General features: G+C 35.3%; 1 protein-coding gene across 8 annotated transcripts in view; it reads right to left on the reverse strand.

Annotated features, from left to right (window-relative positions):
- KIAA0825 (KIAA0825 ortholog) overlaps nucleotides 1-15,960 on the reverse strand; it is a 348,749-nt gene that overhangs the window by 183,185 nt on the left and 149,604 nt on the right. For 6 of the 8 annotated variants that reach the window (XM_045512550.2, XM_045512549.2, XM_045512547.2 and 3 more), the window contains 3 exons: nucleotides 12,710-12,889; nucleotides 8,213-8,437; nucleotides 708-1,116 (listed from right to left, as the gene is read on the reverse strand). In XM_045512550.2, the coding sequence (XP_045368506.2) occupies nucleotides 708-1,116; nucleotides 8,213-8,437; nucleotides 12,710-12,889 (814 nt within the window). The remainder of the gene's footprint in view (nucleotides 1-707; nucleotides 1,117-8,212; nucleotides 8,438-12,709; nucleotides 12,890-15,960) is intronic. The other 2 variants (XM_074360354.1, XM_045512551.2) reach the window with 2 other exon arrangements.

Raw genomic sequence — 15,960 nt, forward strand, 5'->3', positions numbered from 1 at the left:
AAAACTCCTTTATCAATATCATGCAATTCTATACTGAAGACTAATTTTAAGACAGGAGGACTCCATGTGCATATTTAAATTCATCAGGGGCCCTTAAAGATCTTTCACAATACCACAAATCACTTGGTTCTCAGTGACAAACCTATGAGAGGGCTGACATTTTCATAGAGAAACAGCTGGGTGTGTTTATAGCTTGAGTGTGATATGCCCCAGTCGCCCTCTGGGATTCTTACGTTACCAGATGAAAAATGTGTACCTTTTTGACAATCAGGTACACAGAGAGCAATAAAGAGCCTTCATATCCATTAATTCCTTCTTAATTTAATCTCCATGCCCAATCCATTTGCAAAAAGCTCCAGGCTATCCACTAGATACCTGTTTGCACACTGAAAAGGAGTGAAACCAAATTCTCCTGGATTTAACTACTACCCTTTTAATCAGAAACCTTAAGACGGTGACTAAACAAGTATAATGTTCCAGTGTATCAGTGGGGTTCAAATTTTAATAAGACAAGGAACGTTTAACAATCCAGTTTTTAATGGAATATTTATCTTTTTCTGTATTCATCAAAGTTCCCGTGAAGTTATCAGCAAAACGATAGCACTGCTGCCTATCTGACAGTACTTTGTTGTGGTGGTTGTTTATTGGTGATTTTGTTTTTGTGCATGTATTTGCTGAAATTCGGTCAAAGAAAAACATCACCTTACCATTCGGTGCTCAGTTTCCTTGCTTTCAAAAATTGGCATTCAATCCAGTTGGGTTTCTGCTGCTCAATGCTCCGTAGGACCTTCTGGGTCATTTGATGAGGGTTGGTTGTCTGCTCTCCCATGATGCTTTCCAAACACGCACAGATTAGACTGAGTTTGTCTTTACTCCAGCTGTCAAGGGAGGCACCTGTTAAAAGTTCCACAGTGTTTCCATCCTCAAATATCCGACATATAATTACAATCAAGTTCCAGACAAGCAGGCCAGCTTTCTTCAATTCAAAAAAGTTTTCTGACATTTTTCTCTCAGACAGAAAAAAGAAGTATTTAATTGGGGGAGGCAAACATGCAATCACTGTAGGTAACTCACTGATTACAATAGACACCGCCTGAGCCACAAGCCTTGTGACGCCTGGGGAAGAAAAGAAAGAAAAGGTATGATTAATATTAGCATCTGCATTCCCTCACTGTGTTGTTTTGAGTGTTGTGTGGGGATGTCTAATTTCTGTGGAGAAAATTGTCGGGAGGAGCAAGTGCCTGACATATTCTGACAGAACTCTACAGCGGTCCTCAGCAGTGCTGCCTAAAATTCCCCAAGTCCCCAAACTTTCTTTTTTCTCCCACAAATGAAGATTGGAAAATTCAGAATCATTACTTAAATTTTCATCTATTAAGGCTGCAGCCTTAAAGGGTCCAATGTCTTCCTAATGAACAAATTCAAAGGCACTCCTGCTGGACCTCGTTGTGGTCATTGGTCCTTCCTCAAGCCTTTCTCCTCCCCTCACTGGAATCCATGACAGAATCATTCCAGCTCTTGTTGGAACTGGCTCCTCTTTTTTTAATTCTTAATCCAAATGTCGCCTCTTCCGAGAGGCTCCCCTCACCATCCCATCTAAAGCAGTCCTTTCAGGCCCCTCCCAGCCCAGCCCCCAGGCCCTCCCTGTCATTAGACCCCATTGTGTTGCCTTTATTACAGCACTTACCACCACCTAACAATAATCGCCTTTGTTTGTTCGTTATCTATCTCCACCCACTAGAATATAAGCTCTAGGAAGGCACTGCTGCATCCCAAGCACTTAGCCCCTCATCTGTAACAGTTGTTCATTTAAATATTTGTTGAATAAAAGAATCAACAAACTGGTTCATGTTTACTTCTATTACTCTCCTTTGCTTCTTTGTGTCCTGTGCTAGTTCCACTTCTACTAACCCCTCTTAAACGTATTTGCTAAGGAGTCCTTGACCTAGTGACATAATTCTACTCTCCCTGACTTGGGGTCATTTCTCTGAAGGATTTATTGATCCTCCCTCTCTAGATCAGAGTTTCTCAACATTGGCACCATTGACACTTGGGGCCGGGTAATTCCTTGTAAGGAGCTGACCTGTGCAGTGTGGGATGTTTTAGTGGAATCTCTGTCCTACATTCATTAGATGCCAGTGGCGTCTTCCTCATTAGTGATGAACACAAATATCTCTAAAGCATTGCCAAATGTCCCCTAGCTTCCTAGTTGAGAGCACTCTTCTAAATGATTCTAGAATCTTCAGTCTTGGCCTTTCTCAAGGATAGCAATCCTACAACTCCAGCTCCCTGATAGGCACTTCCCTTCTCTGTCCTAGTCATCATTAACTGAAACCATAACTAAAACCAAATTCAGTTTTCCTCCCAGACTGCCTTGGCCCTCCCAACCCTCCCTCCCTCCTCTCCTCACATTGTCCTTCCCTCCATTCCGTCCTTTTAAATCTTAAATATTCCTGTTGACCCTGCATACCAGACCAGGGATAAATCCTCCTACTCCCTCATCTCTGATATCCAGTTTTACCGCACTGTGACCATGGCGACGACCTGCTCAAGCCCTTCCTCAAAATGGCATCTGGACTACAGCAGTACTCTCCTAGCTCACCTCCCTGCTCCAGACTGTGCCCAACTCCCCTCCTGAACTGTAAAGCCAGATTCCTATGCTATGGACTTTATTATCTAACTTCCCTGTTACAATTGTCTTAGCTGTTTTTCCGCTGTTATGAGATCAGCCTCCGGAGCATCACTGTCAAAACACTCCACAGTCTTGCCTCAGCCAGTTTCTGTGAAACTTCTCTTTGTTTTATCCTCTTTGCTTACATGGAACACACTCTCTCTTCATGGGTCATTCATATATATTCTTCAACTCTTGATTCAAAGTTCTTTCCTCCAACGAATTTATTTGAACATGGTATCCGTACGACTGTTTGGTAATTAGGTCACGTTTGGCAACATGTGTCAAGTTTATCTTCTGTATTATCATCTATTACTCTTTATGTTATATTGTTATTGATGTATTCATGAGTTGTCTTTACAACTAGACTAAAAGTTCCTCAAGAGCATGCAAAAAAATCTCCTCATTCCTCAAGTATCCCACAAAGCCAGACACTGTGTTTCAATCCACTATATACATGGTTGAATTTGAACACTGGGACTGAGTGAAAAATCAAAAGAAGGTAGCTTTGAGTTCTTCAGGAAAACTTCTTTTTTTTTTTTTTACTGTTTTTGCTGAACAAAAATAACGAAACAATGTGAAAGATTTTTCAAGATATCTGTGACATTTAAAGAAGTCACTCTGCTCTAAAAAAGTGCAAAGTTCTTGGAAAACATATGTCTAGCCAAGTGATTCCTCAGAATCTCATGGCAATTTAGGAATCATTTTCTAAATTAACTGGAGTAGTCTTTATAAGTTTGTAAAAAATGGGCCCAACATATATTCAATGATCTCATACAATTGTTGTATTAAATAATATAATAAATGTTAAAACACCTAGATCCGTACTTGGTAAAAATAGTTCCTCAATAAATTTTTTTAAATTCAAATGCGTATGTTTAGATGAGGGTTAAAATATAGATGAAGCAAATTGAGAAACCACTCTTCTTAGTATTCTTAAATTATCTTAAATTTTTTACTGTTCTGTATGTGTTTGTGTCTCATATTCCCTATTCTACTGTTGGGTATTTGAGTTAAAAGATTATATCTTACCTTCTGTTAATCCTAAAGAGGGCTTAACTGCACATACTGAGTAAACATTTGACAATCTAAATTGATATCAGGTAAAGATTACCAATTCTCTTCACACCTGCACTTCTACTGATATTTATAAAATCTGAGGATTGCAGGTACTCAAATCCCCAACTACTTTATTAAAGCTTAAGGCAAATTCCATTTAGAACATTCAGGCTGATGACAAATCCATTCTACTAATCACAGAATCTCTGAGTCTATGATGATGTTAACAACACACCAGGGAGGGATCTTTTAAGAATGCCACATACTCATTTTTCTGTCTTTATTTAAGTAAGTTGAATTCTGTCTAAGTCATATACATGTAATATATTGTAAGAGCTGTCCCAATTTCAGAGCTGATAAAGTGTGAAAAGATGTCTCTGAATGAATGCAATAAGAGATGTATAGTTATATATTTATCATTTTTTCCTTCCTATGCATGTACTAGTGACTGTAATAATATGTTTTGTGGATTATAAAACATTCAGAAAGGAAATTTATAATAAACTCGATAAATACAAATAATATCTTATAATTAATTTTAATTATTTATTAATCATACAATTAATAATGGTAATTTATTATATAATAAATTCTAATTGTATTTAAATTTTAATTAATTAACATAATTAAATTTTTATAATTAAATTTTGTTTATTAATGGCATATAATGTTAATAATAAATTATTGAGTTCAGATAATATGATTTAATATGCTTTATTATTTTAAAATCTGGGCTTTAACAGTTTATGATACATTGATTCAAATGACAGGTTATAAGTTTAGTTTGTTTCAATACTTGGTTTTAATGGGTGTCAGGGGGGAAAAGCCACTCCATGAACATACATAGATCCACATGGAACAAGTGTATCGTTAACCATGCTTGTGAAATCATGACACTTGTTTTTCAGTCTCAACTATCAAAGGCAAAGGCTGTTTTTGAAATTTGACTAATAAATATTCATCATTCATATGTCAATTAGTTGTTCTTGCAGATAAAGGGAATAATACTTCATTTTTGTATTTTTAAGAAAAATGTTCAAAAATCACTGAAACTCTTATTTGGAATATTTTAAGTCATCTTAGAAAATTCTACTTATAAGTTCTTAAAGGTGCACCTATGATATTTTCATAAGTGATACTGGTTTTTATAAAAACTATTATTTCTGATTTTTATAAAATAAATGATCTTAGTGTCTTCCAGTAGCACTTTGGTGTATTTCTGACATTGCTTTTTCTCAACAATCCGCATGTGAATGGCACCACAAATACATTTTCCTTGTGGTTGTTTCCTCTCTAGAATCCATTGTTTCAGTTAAAACAATTACTTCAGCTATTTTCCCATAAGGCATTTTTTATTTAAAAACTAAATTATTGGTAAGAAAATGTATTCTCTGGTATAACTTTCATTTAATTGTTGGTCAAAGAAACAAAACAAACAGTTCTTTGTGTATTTGCTCTTTGACACAGAAGGTTGCAAATACCTAAGCTGAACTACATCAGAAACATCTGAACTTCCATTCAACTCTTCAGTAAATCTCCTACACTGTATAATTTATTGTACTATTTATTTGTTTAAATCTTCATTGTTTTGTATGTACCAGTATTTGCTGACAAAGAAATAGAGAAATGCATTTTAGCTGGTCAGCATAGTGTTTTCCATGATCCATCATTTTCACTGTGTCAGGAAGGACAAATGTTCCCTTAAGCTAGTGACTATTTGTCTTGTATTAAGTTAGAATCCTCAAAAAAAAAAAAAAGGCCTCTAAACATTTTTCATCATTTAGATGAATTTTGCAATGTACTGAATTAAATATCATTAGACTTAAAACATTGCTGAAAACGATTATAGAGGTTTATCTTCATGTTTTGGATGCTTAGTTTTGAAACTTTTTGCTAATCAAGATGACTTCAAACTATCTTTAGCTAATATTTCAAGACACAATATTCATTTAGGAGGAATTCATGTTTAACAACAATGTATGCGAAGCTGTATTTCAAATAGTTTTCCCACACATTTCCCTTTTAAAAATTTTTTTTGTCCAAATCTGATCAGATTATCGTTGTTCTACCTTATAATATGGCTGAGGAACAGCTCTTGTTAGAAATATTTCTAAGTGTGAACTTTTTCACTGTGTCAGTATTTACTCTTCCTTGTATTCCCAGTAATAGTTTTAAACTGCAGTTGATTTGTTGATTTACAGGACTATGTTAAAACCACTGTGTGTTTTGTGAGGATTAATTCTGTTAAAACTAGATGGCGAAATATAAAGGACAACCTTAATTGATTACTGAATGCTGAAAGCTAACAAAGGAGTGAGGTTACCCTGCTCAGCCCCTCCCCAACAATGTTTCCAGCACATGACTGGCTCACTCACAGATCAAGGGAAAGTTCCAGTGACAACCTCTGCATGAAATTTTAGCAGTTTTGACTTCTTTCTTCCCACACACCAAAGAATTGTCTTGTACCTGTCTGGAAACAGACTAGTCTTCAGGCACCAAGACGGGATACCTTATTCACAGTTTATCTGGGGCCTCAACACTAGTGCCAGGTATGTAGTAGTAAGTTACTTAGTAAATATCTATTGAATGAATAAGTGACTTAATGTCTGGCAGGTACATATTATGTGTCTTGTATACATTGTAGTGAAAATAAATGTTGAGCTCTGTCAGTTTAGAAGAGGATAGACATGAAAAACAATGATCTCCTATTGTCATAACCACCTGGCTTTATAAAGTTACTTTCCTCCACCACTTTATTTTATGTGTTTATGTGATTTGACACTCCTTCATGGCTAAGTTGTACTTCTACTCATAGTGATAATTTTATGATGAGCATCATATAATATGGAAAACCACAAGAACTGGTATCTACAAAGCAAGCATTTGGGGGGAAACAGAGGCTCTTGGAATTGTTATGGAAGAGTTCCAAAATGCTTGTGAAAAAAAAAAAGATGTTCATGAATTTGACAACTTGAAAGTCATAAGCAAAGTTCTACTCATATGACATGATATGTAAACTACAGATCCTGACTCCCGTGTTGCTCAAAATCTATGAAATACCCAAAACCTATAAAGAGAGATGGCAACAACTCAGATGAGGAAGAATCTAAGTAATGAAAAGCTGACATTTTCCCATTTCAATTAAATGGCTTTACTAGAGTCAGAGGCAGTTTAATAGGGCTTGGACAGAATTAAAGCATTACTATGAAAGGTCAAAGATAGATAATTGATTTGAGTCTCTTATATCAGGTTGCCGGATAAGAGGCACATTATTTAGGATCTCCATGGAGAAGAATAAAAGAAAGGCTAGTCCCCGCAATTGATCTTAGTAGGTTCAGCTGGAGTATTTTACTCTTGAACGTTTCCTCAAAGTTAGTGAAAAAATAGTCTTCTTTAAAGATGAAAATAAAAGCGAAAAGCTTTATTTGAAAAATCCTAGGGGGCTGGGTATAGCTCAGTGGTAGGATGCATGCCTAGCATGCACAAGGTCCTGGGTTCAATCCCTAGTACCTCTATTAAAAAAACAAAAAACCAAAAATAACAAAAAAACCTGACTACCCTCCCAAAAAAGACAAGTAATAAATTATTTATTTATTTATTTATTTATTTATTTATTTATTTATTTATTTAAATTTGTTTTCCTTTTCTTTTTTTTTTAACGGAGGTACTAGGGATTGAATACAGGACCTCTTGCATGCTAAGCACACACTCTACCACTGAGCTATACTCGCCCTAAATAATTTTTTAAAAAATAAAAAAAAATAAAAATCCTAAAGAAGATTCATGAATACAGATGGATACATAAGATACATTCAAAGGAATCTTAATTCTCAAAAGTAAAAATATCCAGGTAGGAAGAAACCATTTAAGAAGAGAGGACTTGATTAATAAAAAAATGAATAATGTAGGTATCCGGTAGTTCTTAAATACATTTGGTAGATGCATTGCTCTGAAGAGGAACAGTGCATTGAATCCAGAACCATAGGTATTGGGGGGGGGGGGAGAAAACCCTGTCAAGAAAGTATGTGTAGCTACTAAATGGGGTGCTATTTTTGACCTAAAAGCTACATATGTAGGTGTATTAACAGGAGAAAAGAAAGTAATAATTGGCAGTTGTAAAGGAAAAATTTCAAAAAAAGAATAAACTAAATATTAGAGCAATCTTCTTGAGAGTATGAATTTTCAATTACTCAATAGATTTAAAATCATGTGACAAATCTGTGAATGCCAACAGGAACACAAAATATCACAAAAAATTTTGAACTGTTAGTTAAGTAAAGAAGATAACCACTTGAGTTGTTCTCATTTCTAGTTTTTTTGATCATATGGCTCGTAGTAACGAAAATTAGGGATCCTAAAAATACAAGGTGGAAAGAAGACTATTACAATTTACAAATCTTACAATCTTTAGAATTTTACTTGTTCTTATATCTTAGAAAATTGCTTCTTCAGGGATGTGTTCTTAATGAAAAAGAAGTATACCTTTGCTTGATTCTTTCCTTTTGGTTTCTCTAGGGACATAATTCCATTCTTTTGGAATACTCTCACGCAGACGTTCAGGAACACGGTGCTTGTTTAGGCTTGTCTCCCCGTTTCTCCCAGAGCTCATCACAGATATTATCTGCTGTACAATGTCCTTGACAGCGTCCGTCAGTGCCAGTCTCAAGCATCGGATGACCTCTGGCTCGGATTCCATGTACGTTGAAACTTTGAAGTCAGACAACATGTTAGAGTTAGCAGAATCCGGCAATATTTTGTGCCTTGCTCAACTGGGAATTCGGCTTCTCAATAATCTAGTTTAAAGCTATGGGGAAGGAGGACTTCTTCGGGTCTAGAAATCATATAATTGATGAACTGTCCATAAACATTTTGGGGAAAAAAGTTACTGCTTGGTACTAAAAGGGAATGGTAATTAAAATTACAGTGAATGACAATATTTGCTGGTACTTTGGGGACTCTCTTGGTGAAAATATAAATTGTATGACTTTCTTAGATGGCAACTTAGTAATAATACCCAAAGCTTTAGCACTTTAATAACCTATTAACATATTTATTCCTTCTCTAGAACTTTATCCCAAGAAATTAATTATGATTATGTAAATAATATAAAGAAAAATTGGAAATAGTCTAAATGTCCAACAATTGGTGATTTGTTTAATTACCTTAGGTATATCTATCTTCGCAATAAAGCCATATGTTGATTAGTTAAAAAAAATAAAAGCAGGTTAGAAAAGAATAAGATACCTATTTTTATTAGAAAAATATATCTACATGCATATGAAAAAGAATTAAAAGGTGTACTCTACAATGTTTTATGGTGATTATCACTGACTAATGGAATTTCAGGTGATTTTCCTCTTCCTTTCTTCTTCTTCTTTTACTTTTCCTTCCCTCTGTCTCCCCCTTCCTTCCTTTCTTTCTTCCCTCCCTTCCACCATCTTGCCTTCTTCCTGTAATAATTATTACCTGTAATGATTATATATTACTTGTGTGATAAATGCAATATAAGTTTTTATTTGTTTTTTAATATGGCTGGAAAGTCCAGGGACTATCTCTTGACTCAATAGAGAAGAGCACCTATGTGATTTTTTTCCCTTCACATTTCAAGGTGATATTTCTCAAATGACAATTCATTGTTAAAACCACCATGGTGATGAAACTAAGAGATAGTCCTTTGAAAAGATAAACAAAATTGACAAACCTTGAGCCAGACTTATCAAGAAAAAATGAGAGAGGGCCCAAGTCAACAAAATCAGAAATGAACAAGGAGAAGTTATAACTGACACAAGAAAAATACAAAGAATCATAAAAGGCTACTACAAGCAACTATACACCAATGAAACAGTCTAGAAGAAATGGATGAATTCCTAGAAATGTGCACTATTCCAAAACTGAATCAGGAAGAAATAGAAAACATGAACAGACCAATTACCAGTGACATAATTCACAGGTGAATTATATTACCAAACATTTAGAGAAGAGTTAACACCTATTCTTCTCAAACTATTTCAAAAAAATTTCACAGGAAGGAAGACTTCCAAACTCATTCTGTGAGGCCATCATCACCCTGATACCAAAGCCAGACAAAGACATCACACACACACAAAAAAAATTATAGGCCAATATCACTGATAGACATAGATGGAAAAATCCTCAACAAAATAATAGCAAACCAAATCCAGTAATACATTAAAAGGATCATACACCATGATCAAGTGGGATTTATCTGAAGGATGCAAGGATTTTTAAATATCTACAAATCTCTTATTTCCCCTCCTTGCTTATGTTCATTTTAAGAATTTATGTATTAGATTTCTAATAATGCCATTTGCAGCAACACGGATGAACCTAGAGACTTTCATACTAAGTGAAGTAAGTCAGACAGAGAAAGACTATCATATAATATCACTCATATGTAGAATCCAAAAAAAAAAAAATACAAATTTTATTTATAAACCAGAAATAGACTCATGAACATAGAAAAACCATGGTTACCAAAGGGGAAAGAAATAGGTTGGGGGGAGGATAAATTAGGAGTTTGGGATCAACAGATACACATTACTATGTATAAATTAGATAAAGGACCTACTGTATAGCACAGGGAACTATATTTGATTTCTTGTAATAAGCTATAATGGAAAAGAATCTGAAAAAAATATGTATGTATATATATAACCGAATTGCTTTGCTGTACACCTGAAACTAACAATATAAATCAACCACATTTTAATAAAAAATAAAATTAAAAAAAGTGAGATTACATATTTCATTACCGAATCCATATGCTCATAAAGCAAATGTTTCAAAAAGGTTAGTCAAATAGAAAAAAAAAAAGAGAGAAATAACATGGCCTATGAATCAGAAGTTCCATTTTTTTTGTTCTGATGATGAAATTTAATCAGATGACAATCTTAGGCAAGTCTCCTAATATCTCTCACCCTGCTTTACTCAGCAATGAAATGAGGATACTGCCTAATTCATCCTCACCTTTCCACTCTAAAATGATAAGGCTGTGACGTTTTATGGATAAGTCTCACTAAAATCACAGACAGTGTTTCAGGAGGAAGAAAATACACTAGTTTTTAAATAATGTACTCCAGTTGATTTGGGCAAGTTAATTAATTTACTGAAGCATAGATCTCTTAGTGGTAAAATGCAAATATTGTGGGATTATGATTATGTGTCTCAGCTGTATGTCCTTTAAACCTGTTATATTTTCAAGCCAAACAGAAACCACAGTTAAAGGCTTAATTGTGCTATGAATTAGTGTATTTTATTATCTTATTAAGGTTTTTAAGATAACTATGATTGGTAACAGAGGAAAAGGAACCTTTAGCAAAGATTTAAATAGGAAAGACAAAGGCACAGTCCCTCATGACAATGGCAAGGTCTTAAGTTCCAGAGACTAGTTAATGTTGACGGAGAGACAATTTGTCTAAAGGCCAAGGATGTTTCACCAATTCGAAGTTCTGCCCCTCTGAGCCCCCCAACAAAATCCTGGCCCTATGAATATGTGTACTACCTGTTCCTGTTTCAAGAGACTTGTCTGACCTTGGGGAGGAGGGTTTGCTCAATGTGCAGATGGAAGAGAAGACTAATTGGGAGCAAGCAGCAGTTTTGATTTCTCAGGCCACCACCTGAAATCAACTGATCTCTTCTAGGTCATTTTCAGTACAGTTTTTACTGAGTGTCAAAATGGCTCAAGAACCTAAGAACTGACAGGCAAGTAACGGTTGTCGCATGTAGGTCACCAATCCTTTATAAAATGGAGAGAGAATTCCGCTCTTGCTTCCCCAGAAACAACTAAAAACAGCAGGGGTTGGAGGGAATTTCAAGGTTGTTTCTCTTTCAGTTCAATAAAGTCCACACCAGAAGTAATTCAGTCTTTTTTAACCAGAAGACTGGCCGTTTTTTGGGTAAAAAGGAAACAGTGAAGGAATACATGGAAACTAGAAAATAAAACTTTAAAAGGAGATAATTATTAGAGTCTTTAAGGGATAGATTCGGGTTTTTGAAATCATTACATAAAGTTATCTATTGCTATTTTGCAGGGATAATGACCGAGAGAAGATGACACATAATGGTTTTAAAATAGTTAAAAAGATATTCAAGTAATGTCTGGAGGATAGTTAAAAAGTCCAGGAAGAATGAAACCATGATTATAAGCCAGTTAGATTTTTTTATATGGATCCTAGTAAATATTTTATGAAAATGTCGGTTCTGAAACAGTGTATAAGAAAGCCTATAGGTTGAAAGCCAAATGTAAATGATGTAAATAGTTAATGGGCGAACAGGATAACTACTAAGTCCTCATCCTTGTTTTCCTAAGACACTGAGTATAGAGATTTAAAGGCAGAATATTAAGAACAGAACAATGTGCAAATCTTTACACTTAACCGTGAATACTTCCTATTCAGATATGCAACCTGTTCCATCTTTAACATCTCTAGCTGTAGGCTGAAGAGCAATATAGCTGGGGAAAATGTCCCCCAAACAATGGCAGGGCATATTTGCCTTGTAGAGAGACAGGTACCATGATTATCATAAAAATGCCTTTTACATTTGAAGAGAATTGACCAGCAGTTTTGTCCATCAGTTTGTTTAATAAAAACACTCAAGAATCACAAAGTATTTTTCACATCTTACTTATGTTCTATATGCTTGACAGCAAAACATAATCTGTGGCAAATATTAAAGTCTTATGACACAACACTTCCTAATAATAAGAAAAAAGAAAATCTGCATTACCTAATTTTCCCCCTCAATTTCCCTCTCAGCTTGTCCCAAGTATATTAAATTTTGATAGGAACTAATGGATCATGATTCCCCAAAGAAGTCTTTGTACCTAAAAATATGTAAGATAAACTTACAAAAAACAGATTCAGCCAAATCGACATCAATAAAACTTTTAAAACATCTTTAAAGATATACTTAAGTACCTGTAAAACACTTCTTTTACCAACAGTAAGTTTCTCATACCTGGAATTTTATATAAAAAGTCCCGTAATTGTTCTTCTTCCAAGTAGCTCACAAAAACATTTCCAAATGTTTGAGGAGAAAAATTACAGTGGTACAATACTTTAAAGACGGCTTCTATCAAACCGGATCCTTGGTTCAGATTATTTTCTGTGTCAGAACCTCGTTCTTGAAAGGTGTGTTCTTGAAAAGAATAAAAATGATTTAGTATGTAAGTATCAGTGACTATGACTACATTCTTATCACTTTAGCATATTTTAAGTGTATTTGATTAATGTTTACATAATAAGAGAAATGCTACATTCTTTCAGATCATTGGTCCATCTAATCCAATACTGTTTCTGATACTCGTAGATATTTGAGGGAGCAAGGGTAGGTTGTGAGAAGGACCACATGAGATCACTTCAAAGGGCAGAGCTAGTTTCCCTTTATGTCAGAATTCTTTTTTCTCTTAAAGAAACTTCTCTGATTTCTTTTCTCATTTAAAACTAACGCACATTCATTCTAGAAGTTGTAAAAAAAATTCGGACTAAGAGGCTAAGAAAACTAAAATCGTACCAAAGCCTACCAACCAGTGATAGTCACTATATTTGGTGCAGTATTTCATTCAGACTCTATGCAAATATACACAAATAAATATATGCATGTATAACTTGAGCACCAAAGAGAATTATTCTATACACACTCTTTGTTTATTGAAAATCCACTTAAAACTAGTTGAATCTTTGTATCTCTCTTTGGGATTTGTGTTCTGAACATTATTGTACCCTTTATTCAGAACATAAATTCCACGGAAAATTCACATTTATAGTGTTCTCAGTATTAGGCTATTAATTCTACAAATAAATTTATAAATGTTTCTCAAACCCATAGAGCCTGTCATTTCAGAGTGAAGAAGTTTATCAGATGGTTTCTCAATAAAAAAATCTTTGTGGCATTTCCACAGAGATAGCGCCATTTTAAATTACCCTTTTCAGCCCTCCTCTGGCTTCATTATGATTTCTTCAAAGATCAGTGATCAGAAGTTCCTATACTGTTACTTCTATAAGTTGGACTGAAAAGGTGAAATGATAATTTCTATTTTGTTTAGATAATTAACATGGTATGTCCAGTATCATAATATGTAAAAATATTTATTGAATTAAAAGTAAAAATGACTGATATAGCTTCTTATATTTTAAATATATTGGGAAAAAAAAGTAATCTAGATTACTTTGGAATGAGTACATTTCTTTTTCTTGCTCATTTGGGAGCTCATCACTTGTACGCCTCCTCTTGATAATTTTATTTCTGTGATTTGATTTTCATGATCCAGAGAACCTTCCTCAGGATTTTTGCTGGAACTGTTGGTAAAGTGTTCTCTTCCTACCAGGGATGCTAAGCTGGTAGAAAGTAGCCTGGAAGTTACTGATGTCTACCTTGGGGCGAACTTGACTGAGAATGAATTTGATAAAGTAAGTAGAATCAAGAGATGGAGAGAACATTCTTGACAAGGTGACACCGTGAGAACCTGGACGCAGCAATGCTTGTATATTTATGTTAGCTGAGCGGATACATTTCCCCTTTTGGTTAAACCAGGCTAATTTGGGATTCTGTCGCTTGCAGTCCAAAGGGTCCTGACTTTTTCACCAAGCATAAAAGGTTAAATAACAAAAAGCTGTGGTCCTGGCAGTCATAATTGCATCATTTTTATCCAAATAGTCTCCTCAGTTCTCTCTGTGTTTCTCTACCTCCAACTCATTTTACATCCAACTATCAGTTATCCTTCATGTTGTTTAAACCTTCCCCCGTTCCTTTTCTTTGTTAGAAATTCCTTAGTGTGACAATCAAGAGTTGCCACAATTTTCCCCCAAATTGTATTTCAATCTCCAAACAACTGTTCCACCCAAACTGGTTTACTTGCTTTCTCTGAACATGTTCCCTTCCATCTTCTTTTGTTTGTCTACAGCATTTCACTAGTCTAGAATGTTCTACTCCAAGAAAACCACGAAGATTTAATCAATAATTAATGTATCAGCAGTCATTACACTACCTGCTGAGTTCTACACCTTCCAGGGATTCACTGCCTCTGTGTGTGTGTGTGTGTGTGTGTGTGTGTGTGTGTGTGTGTGTGTGTGTGTGTGTGTTTATGGGGGTGAAGGAATGACAGACATATAAACAATCATTCTAGCAATGTAAAGATAAGTAGGATTAAGGCAGATCCTGGTTTGTGTCTGTTGTTCTTTTGTAATTATTAGTAGCATCCTCTTTCACTCTTAAAAGTGTCCCAGTTTGAATGACAAATTATTCAGTCACCTGTAGTCTAAGTGCCTTAAATAGAAGGCACTGTGGAAATACAGAGAATGATGCTTTAAATTTTAGGAGGGGAACTCAGAGAAATCACAGAGAAGATCGTATCTGAGTGAAGTCTCTAAGGAACTTAGGTAGAAATTTATTGGCATGACAAGGTGGAGGTGGGGGAGGTACTTTCTAGGAAGACAGAAGAGTTGGTGCAGTGGTGAGAAGACAGGTAGCTGCTGGCAGGAGGCATGGCTGAAATGTGACTGGTGGGAGGGAGGGGGAGATACAGCTAGGCAGTCAACGCAGCCTGAGTGATCTAAAATCCCAGGAATTGGGCACAGACAATGCAGACGGAGAAAAGGGGATGGATGTGAGGAATATTATAGCAAAAATCATAGGTATTATTAGTATTAGCATTAGTATTATTGTTATTACCATATAAATGTGTCAAGATACTTCAAAGAAATATTTTTTATTTCTCTCTAGTTTCCTTTGCCTCAGAAATAAGTAGTCCATTTCTGTTTACTTGACTCAGGGATTTTTGTTTTCTGAAAAGCACAAATAGATTGAAATCAGTTGCTCTCCTAGACTAAGAAAAAAGAAGAAAAGCTAAATCCATTGAACAGTTATTAGTTTCAACTACATGAAATGGCCATTTTTAAAACCAAAAAATATTGGTGATACCATATGATACTAAAGTGGAATCATAAGTGTTCAGCAGGTGGACAGGGGTGAGGATCAGGAGGTCGCAGAGAGAGGAGATGCTCCGGGACTGGAGAGAGAGGCCTCTGGGTCTGCAAGGGCTTTGCTGGATGTCAGTAATCAGGGAGGCTTGTCTGGGGTGAGGCATAGAGGGAAGCTGGATCCCTGACACAGGTTTCTCAGTCTCATCACAGGTTTCAAGCTGTGCCTGACTGCTCTGTTTCACAAGAACATTTTAGGACAGGGATAAAGGGTATCGCTGCAATAACTAG

Source organism: Camelus bactrianus, chromosome 3 (genome assembly GCF_048773025.1).
Source record: "Camelus bactrianus isolate YW-2024 breed Bactrian camel chromosome 3, ASM4877302v1, whole genome shotgun sequence".
NCBI lineage: Eukaryota > Metazoa > Chordata > Mammalia > Artiodactyla > Camelidae > Camelus > Camelus bactrianus.